General features: G+C 38.0%; 1 protein-coding gene across 7 annotated transcripts in view; it reads right to left on the reverse strand.

Annotated features, from left to right (window-relative positions):
• LOC147359048 (DNA repair and recombination protein RAD54B) overlaps window positions 1–15404 on the reverse strand; it is a 118210-nt gene that overhangs the window by 26970 nt on the left and 75836 nt on the right. For 4 of the 7 annotated variants that reach the window (XM_086335915.1, XM_086335914.1, XM_086335919.1 and 1 more), the window contains 3 exons: window positions 12614–12776; window positions 9206–9431; window positions 8739–8946 (listed from right to left, as the gene is read on the reverse strand). In XM_086335915.1, coding sequence (XP_086192041.1) covers window positions 8739–8946; window positions 9206–9431; window positions 12614–12776 — 597 coding nt within the window. Of the gene's footprint in view, window positions 1–8738; window positions 8947–9205; window positions 9432–12613; window positions 12777–13887; window positions 13963–15404 lie in introns of all 7 variants that reach the window. The other 3 variants (XM_086335913.1, XM_086335916.1, XM_086335917.1) reach the window with 1 other exon arrangement.

Genomic DNA, 15404 nt, shown 5'->3' on the forward strand with positions numbered 1-15404 from the left:
TTGGGATCTTCACTAATCCTAAACAGTGACAGAGACGCTAATGGATTGATACACCCTGCACATACTACATGCTCAATAACTTTTGGCTAACTAATTTTTAAAGAGACACTAGCATGTTTCAATAATTATAATAATGTCAAATGAATATATAAATCAGCACAGTAAAACAGCATAATTTCAGATGAGTTTCAGACAAGAGACTATAAAAAGTTGTCCAAAGATATAAATAATGTAAGATGTACATTAAAATGCACTTATTTCAGTAACAGATGACACAAACTTTTACAATGTTAGAGAGTTTCACAATCACTTTCTTTGAAATTAAATGGGTAGACTGAGGTTGGACCAATGCTTACTAATTTTTTTAATACATCTAGTTAGTTTTAAATTTTTTTAGACACATCACATTTAAGAAAATACATTTATATTGATATGCATTTTGTTAAGCCTTTAAAAGAATCCATGACAATGATTAATAAAAAAGTGGGGAAACAGGAAAAGCAAGAAGGGAACAAAAGGTACACGGTTCATTGTGATTGGCTTCCAGGCAGTCATCCAAATGATTAATCCAAGCTAATCCTGGTAGTTCTGTCCCCTTTGCCAACGACTGATGTTAAGAAAGAGTTTGTCTCAGACTAGGTTCTCAGAAGTAGAGCCTGAAATACAGATTAGCTACACATGATTTATGGAGAAATGACTCAGGAGAAAGGGAATCAGAAAATGCAGGGGAAGAAACCAACAATGTAGCTTGAGTTAAATTACAGGGAGCCTTAGAGCAAAAATTGCACCATATAAAGTTGCTCCTGAAATTATCCTAAGGTGAAGGAGCTGGCATTTTTCACTTGCTGCTCTATATGAGTCAATCATTGACCGAGATGCAAGGAAGAGAAGAAGCTCTCATTCAACCAATGATAATTCTCCAGATAAGGCAGAAGAGTTCTTTAACCAACAGCCCCAGCAGCTAAGGGGTGGGTCCGACAGCTCAGAAAAGGGGAGCTAGGGAGGGCACCGACAGTGTCTGCCAAAAGTATGCAATCCATCTTGTCCAGTGAGACATAAGAGGAAGTCAGGAGAAAAAGGCAGAGCCAGCCCCTGTTCTCCTTTAAACATCACCACATCTAGCTGTGATGTCTGGAACTGCTCTGGCCACTTGTTACAAGCATGGGGATGAAGTCAACACCAAACATGGCACAGCAAAGAACAAAAAGAACCAGACTCCTTGACAACACTGTTGAGCTGCTGGGTCACCCCCGGAACCTGTCCTCCCTCTATATTTGCAGTTGTGTGGGAGAATAAGCACATTTAATTCATGTATCTGTTACTTGCAGCTGAAATCACCCTGATAAGCAAGGAAAAGAGGCAAAAGCAAAACTGGAAAAAAAAAAAAAAGGTGAAACATAAGATTTGGGGCAAAAAATAAGAAGGAAGTAAAGAAGAAAAAGAAAAGATGGATTTCCCTGGTGGTACAGTGGATAGGAATCCACCTACCAATACAGAGGATACAGGTTTGATCCCTGGTCCAGGAAGATTCCACACACCAGGGAGCAATTAAGCCTGGGTACCACAACAACCACAGCTAGAGAAGCCACCGTAATGAGAAGCCTAGGCATGGAAAAGAAGAGTAACCCTGCTCACCACAACCAGAGAAAGCCCGCTCACAGCAACAAAGACCCAGTGCAGCAAAAAAGTAATAAACTTCTTAAAAAAAGAAAAGAAGGGGCTATAAGCTAGGCAATACACTAGGATAGTATCATTCCGAGAAGTTGTCACAAATGTCTAGAAATACTTTAGTTCCCAGCTCGCTGCTTTTAGTATTCCTTTCTAATTCTAGACTATGTATAACCTGTAGAAGCAGCTAAATAATATAACGTTAATAAAAGTTAAGTAAGCAGCAATGTCCGATGACAAGAAAAAAGGAAACACTAAAGATTTTTCAAGTTTGTGTATTTACTAAAATTATTTTCAGAGCTATGGAAGTGAAATTAAGAGAACTTCCTCTTCCTCTACCTCTATCCCAGCAATAACAGCTTTCTGTTTCATTGTTTACTTTTAAGGAGACATAAATCTACCACCCAACCCAAGTACAGGAACACTACCAATAACCTACAGCTATATCCGTATCTCTGATCTCCATAAAAAGGTGTAAGAGCTCTTTATACATACTCCTCTGTGTATTTTTCCTTTAGATCCAATAATTTCACTTTTAGCAGTCGACATAGAAAAAAGTATGTGCTTGTAGATATTCATCACATTTCAAAATTATGCAATATAATAGAAAAATGTTTACATTAAGTGTATTTTGATGTGCATTATGTGTGTCAATGAATAAAGATGGACTTTATATGTACTGGATTGGCCAAAAAGTTCATTCAGGTTTTTCCATATGATCTTATGGGAAAACCCAAACAAACTTTTTGGCCAACCCAATATATACAAAAAATAAAAAAATATGCATGTATGTTCTGTGTGTGTGTGTGTGTGTGTGTGTGTGTGTGTGACAGAGAATAATGAAACATGACAAAATGCTAACAGCTCATTAAGAAACTGAGACTAAAGGATGACTTCCATTCTCTAGTTTCTAAGCATGCCATAATACACCAGTACATATACGTATCTGTATGTCTGAATATATTTTTAACTTTTATTCTTCAATAAGAATTTTGCTTCAAATCTCATATTTTTCTTTTTTATACTATAAATAAAGGATATCTAATATCTAATGAAGGCTATTTGACATAATGAGATGTTATGAATTGACTGTGTCCCCTCAAAATTCGTTATCTTGAAAGTCCTAATTCCCAGTGTGACTATATTAGAAAACAGGCTTTTTAAGGAGGTAAAGTTAAAGAAACTCATAAGGGTGAGGCCCTAATCCAACATGACTTGTATTCTTTCAAGAAGAAAAAACACACAGGGATATACACACTCAGAGGACAGGCCATGAGAGGACTCAGCAAGCAGACAGGCATCTTCAAGGCGAGGAGAGAGGCCTCAGAAGAGATCAAACCTGCTGACAGCCTGAGACTGGACTTCCAGTCTCCAGAATGGTGGGAAAATACATTTCTGTTGTCATTGAAGAAATTTACCACCCAGTCCGTGGTATTTTGTTATGGCATCCCTAGAAGTTTAATATACCTCTATTAAATTTTAATTTAATTTTAATATTAAAACTTTTCCTGGAGGAAATATTAACTGAATATTCTTCACAGCCAGGGCCAGATAAGAGGAGGAAACAAAATCAAAATTACTTTCATTGGATTCTTAAGATAGCTTTTGAGCACCTATTATGTATGCAGCACTGCACATACTCATAATCGAATGTTAATTCCACAATAAAACACAAATCACCTTGGGAGTAAGATACCCTGCCACTATTAAAAAGAATTTATTAAGGCAATTCTGAGCAGATGAAAACCAACTATAAGCATTTCTAAATATGAGAGCTTACCTAGTGCTAGTTTTCACCTAAATTCGCAGCTCAGGAGCAGGAGCGACCAGGACAGGAAAGCCGAAACAGGGACATCTCTGGTGGTCCAGTGGTTAAGAATCCACCTTGCAAGGCAGGGGACTGAGTTCATTCCCTGGTTGGGGAACTAACCACATGCCACGGAGCAACCAGAGAGCCTGCTTGCCACAACAACAGCAAAAAAGGTCCCACATGATGCAACAAAGATCTGCAACTAAGACCCAATGCAGCCAAATACATAAATATATTTTTAAAAAAGAAAGAAAGAAAGCAGAAACAAGGTAAAGAAGACAAAGCACAAATAAAGGGGGCAAGGAAATGACCTTATTGGTCATCATTGGGATAGTCCTGCTGAATGGAGTCCCAGAATCATTTTCTACTGAAAATATTAAATTTATTAATCTCCAAAATATATAAGCAGCTCATATAGCCCAACATCAGAAAAACAAACAACCCAATCAAAAATTGGACAGAAAACCTAAACAGATATTTCTCCAAGGAAGACATACAGATGGCTAATAAACTCATGAAAAGATGCTCAACATCACTATTAGAGAAATCAAATCAAAACTACAATGAGGTATCACCTTACACTGGTCAGAATTGTTGCTGTTCAGTCACTCAGTCATGTCTGACTCCTGCAATCCCGTGGACTGCAGCACATCAGGCTTCCCTGTCCTTCACTATCCCCCAGAGTTTGCTCAAACTCATGTCTATTGAGTCAGTAAGCCCATCCAACCATCTCATCCTCTGTCACCCCCTTCTCCTGCCCTCAGTTTTTCCCAGCATCAGGGTCTTTTCCAGTGAGTTGGCCCTTCACATCAGGTGGCCAAAGTATTGGAGTTTCAGCTTCAGCATCAGTCCTTCCAGTGAATATTCAGGGTTGATTTCCTTTAGGATTGACTGGTTTGATCTCCCCGATGTCCAAGGGACTCTCAAAAGCCTTCTTCAGCATCACAGATCAAAAGCATAAATTCTTCAATACTCAGCCTTCTTTATGGTCCAACTCTCTTTGACTATATGGACTTTTGTCAGCAAAGTGATGTCTCTGCTTTATAATACACTGTCTAGGTTTTAATACGATGGTCAGAATGGGCATCATCAAAAGATCTACAAACAAAAAGGCTGAAGAGGATGTGGAGAAAAGGGAACCCTCCTGCACTGTTGGTGGGAATGTAAACCGATACAACAATTAAGGGGAACAATATGGAGATTTCATAAAAAAAAAGAAACTAGGAATAAATCTACCATATGACCCAACAATCCCACTACTGCGAATATACCCTGAGAAAACCACAATTCTAAAAGACACATGTACCCAATGTTCACTGCAGCACTATTTACAATAGTTAGGACATGGAAGCAACCTAGATGCCCATCAACAGATGAATGAATAAAAATGTGGTACATATATACAATGGAATATTACTTAGCCATAAAAAGGAACACATCTGAGTCAGTTCTAGTGAGGTGAATGAATGTAGAGCCTGTTATAGAGAGTGAAATAAGTCAGAAAGAGAAAAACAGATATTGTATATTAATGCATATATATGGAATCTAGAAAAGTGGCATTGATGAACCTATTTTCAGGGAAAGAATAGAAACAGATACAGAGAATGGACGTGTGGTCACAGTGGGGTAAAGAGAGAGCAGAAGAATGGAGCAAGTAGCATGGATATATATACAATGCTGCTAAGTCACTTCAATCGTGTCCGACTCTGTGCAACCCCACAGATGGAAGCCCCCCTTCCTGGGATTCTCCAGGCAAGAACACTGGAGTGCGTTGCCATTTCCTTCTCCAATGCATGAAAGTGAAAAGTGAAAGTGAAGTCACTCAGTCGTGTCCAACCTTCAGTGACCCCACGGACTGCGGCCTTCCAGGCTCCTCCATCATGGGATTTTCCAGGCAAGAGTACTGGAGTGGGGTGCCATTGCCTTCTCCGATATATATACTACCAAGTCTAAAACAGATAGCTGGTGAGAAGTTGCTATGTAACACAAGAAGCCCAGTCTAGCACTCTGTGACAATTTAGAAGGGTAGGATGAAGGGAGGGAAGGGAGGCTCAAGAGGGAGGTGATATATGTATAATTATAGCTGATTTGCATTGTTGTACAGCAGAAACCGCACAACACTGTAAAGCCACTTTCCCCCAATTAAAAATCATTATCAGTTCAGTTCAGTTACTCAGTCATGTTCGACTCTTTGCGACCCCATGGACTGCAGCACGCCAGGCCTCCCTGTCCATCACCAACTCCCAGAGTTTACTCAAACTCATGTCCATTGAGTCAATGATGCCATCAAACCATCTATCTCATCCTCTGTTGTCCCCTTCTCCTCCCGCCCTCAATATTTCTCAGCATCAGGGTCTTCTCAAATGAGTCAGTTCTTCACATCAGGTGGCCAAAGTATTGGAGTTTCAGCTTCAACATCTGTCCTTCCAATGAACATTCAGGACTGATTTCCTTCAGGATGGACTGGTTGGATCTCCTTGCAGTTCAAGGGACTCTCAAGAGTCTTCCCCAACACCACAGTTCAAAAGCATCAATTCTTCGGCACTCAGCTTTCTTTATAGTCCAACTCTCACAGCCATACATGACCACTGGAAAAACCACAGCCTTGACTAGACGGACATTTGTTGGCAAAGTAATGTCTATGCTTTTTAATGTGCTGTCTAGGTTGGTTATAACTTTCCTTCCAGGGAGTAAGCGTCTTTTAATTTCATGGCTGCAATCACCATCTGCAGTGATTTTGGAGCCCCCAAAAATAAAGTCTGCCACTGTTTCCCCATCTACTTGCTATGAAGTGACGGGACTGGATGCCATGATCTTAGTTTTCTGAATGTTGAGCTTTAAGCCAACTTTTTCACTCTTCTCTTTCACTAAGAAGCTCTTTAGTTCCTCTTCACTTTCTGCCATAAGGGTGGTGTCATCTGCATATCTGAGGTTGTTGATGTTTCTCCCACCTTTCTTGATTCCAGCTTGTAACTTATCCAGCCCGGCATTTCTCATGATGTGCTCAGCGTATAGGTTAAACAAACAGGGTGGCAGCAGACAGCTCTGTGGTTCCCCTTTCTGGATCTTGAACCAATCAGTTGTTCCAAACAGGGTTCTAACTGTTGCTTCTTGACCCGCATACAGCTTTCTCAGGAGACAGGTAAGATGGTCTGGTATTCCCATCTCTTTAAGAGTTTTCCAGTTTGTTGTGATCCACACAATCAAAGGCTTTAGTGTAGTGGATGAAACAGAGGTAGATGTCTTCTGGAATTCCCTAGTTTTCTCTATGACCCAGCGAATGCTGGCAATTTTATCTCTGGTTCCTCTTCCTTTTCTAAACCCAGCTTGGATATTTGGAATTTCTTGGTTCGCATAATGCTGAAACCTAGCATGCAAGATTTTAAGCATGATCTTACTAGCATGGGAGTCACTGAATGCAACTGTCCAACTCACAAGTAGACACGACTGGGTGACTGAACAGCAACAACAAAATAAAATTTAATTTGTAACGCTAGTTAAATTGGTATTTTCTTATAATTGAGAATAGTAGTAAAACTGTTCGCTTTTGCTAAAGGACATTATCTGATTGTCAAATAGAAGAGAATCCATTTTTTTGCACTGGGTCTGGGTCTGGTTGCCACGTGTGGCTTTCTCTAGCTGTGGTAAATGGGCTACTCCTTCATCATGCTGTGCAAGCTTCTCACTGTGACAGCTTCTTTCACTGCAGAGCACAGGCTCTAGCCGGGCTTCGGCAGTTGTGGCTCTTGGGCTCTAGAGCATGGGCTCAGTAGGTGTGGTGCTCGGGCTAAGTTGCTGCACAGCATGTGGAATCTTCCCAGACCAGAGATCAAACCCGTGTCCCCTGAGTTGGCAGGTGAATTCTTATCCACTGTGCCACCAGGGAAGTCCTATTTTTTTTTATTGCTCTATTATTATTACCCAAAAGTAATCTAAATTTCTCACTCTTTGTTTTCCCCCTTGAATGCCAATCTTTTTAACACTATAGCTATTACTACTATTTAGGTAAGCAATATTGACACCACACTGAGCAGTAAAAATAAATAATCTCCGCTTTGCTTTTCCTACAATGTAACTAAATTCAGCTAAATCTTTTTTTTTTCCATTGCTTTTCTGGCCCCAAGGATTTCAAAATCAAAGGCTAGTCAAGAAGTATAAAGAATCCACTTTGACTAAATATGAAGAACGTAAAGGTCATTTAACAGTTCCCCAAATCATTTCTAAAAAGTATATACGGTCTTTAAAATCACATTTGGTAATGGTAATACAATCCTTCTACACGAATAGCCATAAATTATTTGAAGGTGGGCACCCTCTGCAGGGGGCGGGTTCTCTGCTGCTCCAGGGCACACTCCTACCCTGAAGGTGTATACTGGAGGAATAAGCTGTTGGGCACACCCCCTCTCCCTCATTTTAACTTCAGAGCAGAGCTCTGACATGCATGAAGGACAAAGACGTGGGATATGATGCAAGAAAAATAACCATGCCCTGCCCGTCCTTTCTAAAAGGATAAAAGATGATCAGGAAAAGGAGCCTTGAGCAGAAAACAGAAGGGATGTAAACATTAGTAATGACAACTTTTTTCTCCTGCTACCAAAATGGTAAGTTGAAAGCACCACACAAGACCAAAATGAGGTGTGGGAAAATAATTCCTTTGAGTCATTCAGGCCTAATTCTAGTCTAGGCCTTAAGCTAAAAAGGATAAGGCAGAAAAATATTCTTGTATTTATTGTATAGTCTATCCCACTTTTCTAGACAACCTGGGCTAGAAGCTTTGGCCAGCAAAAAACCATATGCATTCAGCACAAACATGGAAAAATAAAGGATATTTGTATTAAACACTTATCATATAAGGGTGGTCTTCCAAGAACTTTACATGAATTAACTCATTTGACCCTCAAAACATAAGGAATCTATTTCACGCATAAGAAAATTGAGGTATGGAGAAGTATAATTTGCCCAAAGTTGCACAGCTATAAATGAATGTCAGACTTGGAAACCAAGCTCAAGCAGTCTAGCCCCATCTTCTACTTTCTTTATCATGATACCATCGTGTTTATTCCTCAAAGAATCCAAAATCTGGGAAACATTACACAGGAATTTGATAATTCAGAATCCTACCGAGACTCAACTAACCCAGGTTGATTAGTATGAATTTCACTCAATATCATCAATTCTTTGGATGTCAAACATCATACTACAAGTTCTGCATGTTCATTAGGCAAAATTCCATCATATCTCACCCAAAGTAAATACAGACCAGTTAAAATTATCCTTTTCTCACAGGAGAGGCTAATGAGGGCTGTAGTTGTCTTAATGGTACTGTTCTTCAAACGATGCCCTTCATCACAAATTAGAAGATCAAATTTTACATTCTTAATTTGATCCAGGGAACGAAGTAACATTTCATAACTGATGATAAGAACAGAATAAAATGGAGATTTCGTGAATTCTTCTACTTTGTGGTCCTAAAAAAAAAGGTAACCTTTAATAAATCATGGGCAAAAACTGTGTGAAATTAAATAAAAGCAGCATATTCCTGAAAACTATTATCTAGGTATTAGAATATATTAACTCATAACTAAATTGTAAGGCAATATTCCATCTATCAGAAAAAAGAGAACTACATATGCTTGAAAAACTACTAGATAGTGAAAGCTGCAGCACTGATTTGAAAAACTAGAGATTTAGTAAATAACCAAATCTAAATTTTCAAAAGTCTCTTACCTGATCAACAGTAAATATCTTGATCCTTTCGATTCCTAACCATTTTTGGAATTCTTTCTTCCAATTATTCACCAAGCTTCCAGGTGTGACAATAAGTGTCTTCTTTACTATTGGCTTGCCTCCGTAGGGTCCCTGACACTGTAGGGTCCAGATAAGCGAAATACATTGCAGTGTTTTCCCTAAACCCATTTCATCGGCAAGAATAGCTCCACATCTGCCATTCACCCTGTTAGAAATAATTATATTTCCTTCAACTACAAAAGGAAAATATTTTATGCCTCTAACATCATCACCTATTAGTCAAAAACCAGAAGCTGATATTTTGTAATTAGGATGAATTCTAGCCCCCACTAAACACATTTTCTAGCTTTTCATTCAGCTGATTTATGACATTTTGCATCTGTGCTAATTATATTCATTATATATTTACTGTCAACTAAATTACTAAAACAAATTGAAATTACAGTTGAATCTAAATCTGTTACTATAATGATTCCATATTTAGAAACTAGAAATGAATGCCAATTTCATATCTACAGTTAAATAATTTAACTATAACTGTGCTTCTCATCACTGACAGCTGAGCAGTTTTTATCAGTTTCAGTATTAGATATCAAAACACTTTAAAATGTAATGAAACATAAACCAGAAAGACCTAGTGATCTGTATTTATGATTTTCTTGCAATAAATGAAGTCCTCGACCAAAATAGCTCCTTGACCTGTAAGAAAAATTAAACACTATTTGATCTAATACACATAATTTAGTAAAAATCTTGTCCTACAAGTCTATTTGGTTCATGCAATTGAAAATTAAACATTATAAGGAATACTATCAGTAACTGGCATTTATACCACTTTATAGTTTTAAAAGCTCTTTGACAGGTATTAGATAAACACTTTAAAAGTTACAAAATCCAAAGGAATTAAGGAAATATATAAGTATAGTTTGTTAATCCATTCTGTTTCTTACTAGTAGAAATAACAACCAAAACCAATTTTATTTATGTTTTCCAGTTTAAAATATAGAGAAAAAATTACAAACATGAATTATAGCCACTATTATTATTTTAGATTACTACAGCCCTTATTCGGAGAAGGCAATGGCACCCCACTCCAGTACTCTTGCTGGGAAAATCCCATGGACGGAGGAACCTGGTGGGTTGCAGTCCACGGGGTCTCGAAGAGTCGGAAACGACTGAGCGACTTCACTTTCACTTTTCACTTTCATGCATTGGAGAAGGAAATGGCAACCCACTCCAGTGTTCTTGCCTGGAGAATCCCAGGGACGGGGGAGCCTAGTGGGCTGCCGTCTATGGGGTCTCTCAGAGTCGGACACGACTGAAGTGACTTAGCAGCAGCATAGCCCTTATTATTACTTTAGATTATTTTATATTTTGCCATTGCAAGATGCCAACTAAACGAGATATAGTGAGTGGCAGAGAGAAAACAGTGATCCAGCATTCAGGTATAGCGAAGAGAGCAGAAAGGCTTCCCTTGAAGAAGATGAACCTTGAGCAGAGTTTTAAAGGAAAACAGGAATTCACTACATTAATCAGTATTAACACATCAGCACAGCTGGAGCTTGAACTGAATTCCAAGCAAAGAAATACAAGGTTAGGAAGCTGGCAAGATTGGTAGAAGACAGAAGATAAGGATTCTTGTCCTTGAAAGCTCAGACTGTATCTTGTAAGTCAGTGTCTCCCCAACATCAGTCTTCCAAGAATGACTACACTGCTTTGCCATATATGTGATACTATATGTTACTATTTATTATTTTTCTCTAAATCAACTCACTTTTTAACTTAGATTTATTTGAAAAGAAAATAAATTCTTTCTAAGCATAATCTACTTGTGAAACCAAAAGTTTGATATGCTATTTCTTTCCAATTATTCACTAACTAAATATGCTATGATTAAAAGTAAAAAATAAAGTTTGTCCATGTACACCTAAAATAATTCTATACACCACCCAAGTGGAGTGCATACCACAGATTAGGAAACATTGCTCTAAGTTCTGAGAATTGCAATCATTTTAAGCAAGGAAATGCCATGTTCAGAACTGTTTCCAGAAATATCAAACTGGCAGCAATAAGTAGAAGGAATCTGAGGAGCATCAGAAACAGATACACAAGTTAGAAGCTGTTGCAATAGTCCAGATAAAATATAATTTTATGACACCAGTTACTAGAACTGCTATAGTGAGGGCCAGAAACAATTAGGTTGGAAATGGTATTTAGGAAGTCAAAATATTCAAAAGCTTAGGTGTGATTAGATAGAGAAGATGAGAGAAAAGAAATAAAAGATGATTCTCAGGCCAACTGAAGTAAGATCTCCAAAAAAGAAGAGCATATTTGAAAGAACATGCATCTAGAAAGTTTCCAGGAGATAATTTTCCCCTTGTCAGGGGTCGCTAAGAGTCGGACACGACTGAGCGACTTCACTTTCACTTTTCACTTTCATGCCTTGGAGAAGGAAATGGCAACCCACTCCAGTGTTCTTGCCTGGAGAATCCCAGGGATGGGGGAGCCTGGTGGGCTGCCGTCTATGGGGTTGCACAGAGTCGGACATGACTGAAGCGACTTAGCAGCAGCAGCAGCATCATTCAAGGGGTTCTTTAGAACTTGAAGGAATTTACATTCCCAGCTTCCTAGTAACTGAGGCATACTGAGTGGCAATGACCAATGTAAAAATCGAGGTCCTATGCATCAAAAACAACAAAAAAGGCCTGGAAGGAAATGTACTAATATGTTAGCAGAGACCTTTGATTCTTTTAACCCTCTTTGGTTTGAATTTATGTGTGTGTCTTCTACTTCAACTGTATTTTGACTATAATTCTTTAAGAAAACTCAATTATAAAAGAGGAAGAGGGACTCCTGTGTGTGTGTGTGTGTTTGTGTGTGTGTGTAAACAGAGGTGAGATAAGAAGGAAACTTTTTTGCAAAATCCTCATAAGTTGTGTGTCCAGTTCCAAGCAAGATATTTAGCACACAGTATCCTTCAAGAACTACCTGTGGAGATTTCCCTGGCGGTCCACTGTGGCTAAGACTCTGGGCTCCAATGCAAGGGGCCTGGGTTCAATCCCTGGTCAGGGAACTAGATCCCACATGCTGCAACTAAGAGTTTGCATGCTGCATTAAAAAAAAAGATCCTGCATGCTGCAATGAAGATTATAAATCCTGCCTGCCTCAACTAAGACCAGGCACAGCCAAATTTTTTTTTAAATAAAATTATTTTTTTAAAAAGAACCCACCTGTGGAATAAAACATACACATTACCATTTGCCATTCCTATCAACTAAAATGTATGCTGCACTCATTGAGACTCATTCTATATTAGGCTCATCCTAGAAACCATTATGTTACAGGTAAATCAAAGCTCTGATTAGATCAAACAAATTATTTTCCTACCTCATTCCCATTACACATTCATAAAGGAATGTGATCCCTTCTTTCTGATGTGGTCGAAGGTAATATACGAGGTGAGGATCTATCACTACATCCACAACAGGAAAACAGTTCTTATTGAACAGCCACTGGTGATTCTTATCTGGTCGGAGCATAACAAGGGAATCTTAAGAGAAAGGGAAAAGTATAATTATAAATGTATTTCACTCTGTCAGTAATTACATTATCTTGCTCTAATTACTCAGAAGATACAACTGTTTGCAGTCATTTGCAACAAAAAAAAATCAAAAACTTTGAAATTCAAAAAGAAAAAAAAATTAAAACACAATAATTTTGAAATTCAGTAACATCAATGCTAAGCAAAGGTACAAAATTTTAAAAATAAAATCCCATGCTTTATTGATGTAAGATTCATGCAAAGAATGGCAAAGAGCTTTCCAAATTTCATGCACAAAAGTGCTTTGAAACCACTAAAATTCACTATTGTTTCATAAAGAATTCATCAAGCCACAACACTTACTAGTTCAGTATTCAAAGCAAAGAGAACTATTTCCAACTGAAAGCACAGATTGGAATTTTGCCAAGATGGCCTTTACTAATACTCATAGCTTCTTATTCTAGAAAGGCTTTCCAAATTTAATATAAAGGCTTCCTTTATTTTAATTCCTATGCCGACTAACAATGTCTATCACCCCTATTAATCAGAAGAACTGAGAAAGAATGACAAATTTTCCATTGACTTCACCACCATTATTTGCTTAAAATTAATTACTTCATTCATGAAATGTAAAATTCATGAATCTTGACAAAGCAGCATGGAGTAACCGTCAAATAACAATGTAATTCTTTAGTAATATGGTAATACAATTTAAAAGATTTAAAATCATTCAAAAAACAAAACCAAATGTAACTAGAAAGCTGGTATGAATTGATAAATCTGAAATCAGATAATAAACCCATCAAAGTAATTTTTTGGATATATTTGTATGTCTGCATCATGGTTAAAAAAAGTAAAATAGATTTTTTAAAATATGAAAAAAGAGAACAAAGATGAGAAAAGGAGATTAAAAAACAACAGGTCCCAGGAGACTAAGACTCAGTGCTTTCACTGCTAAGGACACGGGTTCAAACCCTGGTCCAGGAACTAACATCTCACAAGCTGTGTGGGGCAACCAAAAAAAAAAAAAAACCCACAGGGGATTTAATAAATAACCCTCAGTGTGGAAATATATAGTCACAGAAATGAGAGTCTGGTCATGTTTACTGATAGTAATTACCTGGAGGAAGGTTTTCTGTGGATCTTCCCAGGTTTCTGAGCAACCAAAAGAAACTCTCATTTTCAAGGTGAATTCCTGGCAGGTAGGGGAATAGAGTGTGAAAACGGAAAACTCAGCCCCTGAGTTTCCTCCATATCCCAGTAGTAAAGAAGAGAGTATGTCTTGTGGATTTCCAACCAAGAAATGGTTCCTTTTTAAAAAAAAAAAAAGAACAAAAAGAGGATCTCCCTAGTGGTCCAGCAGTTAAGAATCCACCTGCCAATGCAGGGGACACAGGTATGGCCCCTGGTCTGGGAAGATCTCACATGCCTCAGAGCAACTGAGCAAACGCTCTGCAACTACTGAAGCCCGTGCGTTGTAGGGCCCAAGCGTAAGCAAGAGAAGCCACTGCAATGAGAAGCCTGCACAGCAACTAGAGTAACCCCTGCTCACTGCAACTACAGAAAGCCCACACGCAGCAACTAAGGCTCAGTGAAGCTATAAAGAAAGAAAGCAAGCTTTTTAAAAAATTAGTTAAAAAGGACAAAGGGAATTAAAAAGAAAATAGAGGTAAAGATGATTCACAGCTCAAGCAAGGACCATAGAATCATAAGTCATCTAACAAAGCACGAAGCTTCGAGAAAAATAAAACCTAAAGCACCACAGCAATAGGACATCAGTTTAAATCTTTAGATGCTCTTCATGATCATGAAGCATCATTTAATGTTAACAAAATCTCTCTTGCTTTAGTTTTAAGTCTACAGGTTAGAACTACCTTTAACAAGATTTAAAAAGAGAGAGGATAATCAAGTATTTACCACTTACAAAAAGGGCTTGCTTACACACACACACACATACACACTCATGTACACATATATACAAATTATCATAATAAAATTTTTCATTCACTCAGTTATCAAATATTTATTGTATACAGTATATACCAGGCACTCTAAATCTCTATGGTAGTTATTAAAACCCACATTTTACATGAGGCAAAATATAGTGAAGTAAGTGACTACCTCAACTGGTCGAAGAATCAGTAGTTTAGTGGCAAAAGCAGGACTCTAACTCAGGCCCTTGACTAAGCACAGTGTTCCTTTCAGTTCACCACAGCTCTCTACTACATAACAGGAAGGTGAAGAGAAAGAAGCATAAAGGACAGAAGGAGGCTTATGAGCCAGTGTGACAGACAAAATATTCACACAAAGAGAAAAATCAGAAGCAGAAACTCCCACTCTCTAAATTTCAATTAAGTCTCAAATGAGCTAGAATAAAGCAAGGAGTTTTTAATTTGGGGGTTTTAATACAAATTATGACAATACCTACTTTAAGCAAGTCAGTTCATTCTTCTGGTACTCAGTTTCCTCAAATGCAAAGTGAAGGGATTGGTCTAAATTATCTAAAAGGTCCTTTTATTTCAAAAATTCTGTCCCCAAAATGGCAAGAGGGGAAAATAGTTATTTTAATACTTTTTGCAAGCATGCGTGCATTCTAAGCCCCTTCAGTTATGTCTGACTCTTTGTGACCCTATGCAC

This window comes from Bos grunniens, chromosome 14 (genome assembly GCF_055505025.1).
Source record: "Bos grunniens cultivar Pamir isolate PY7600 chromosome 14, Bosgru_T2T1.0, whole genome shotgun sequence".
NCBI lineage: Eukaryota > Metazoa > Chordata > Mammalia > Artiodactyla > Bovidae > Bos > Bos grunniens.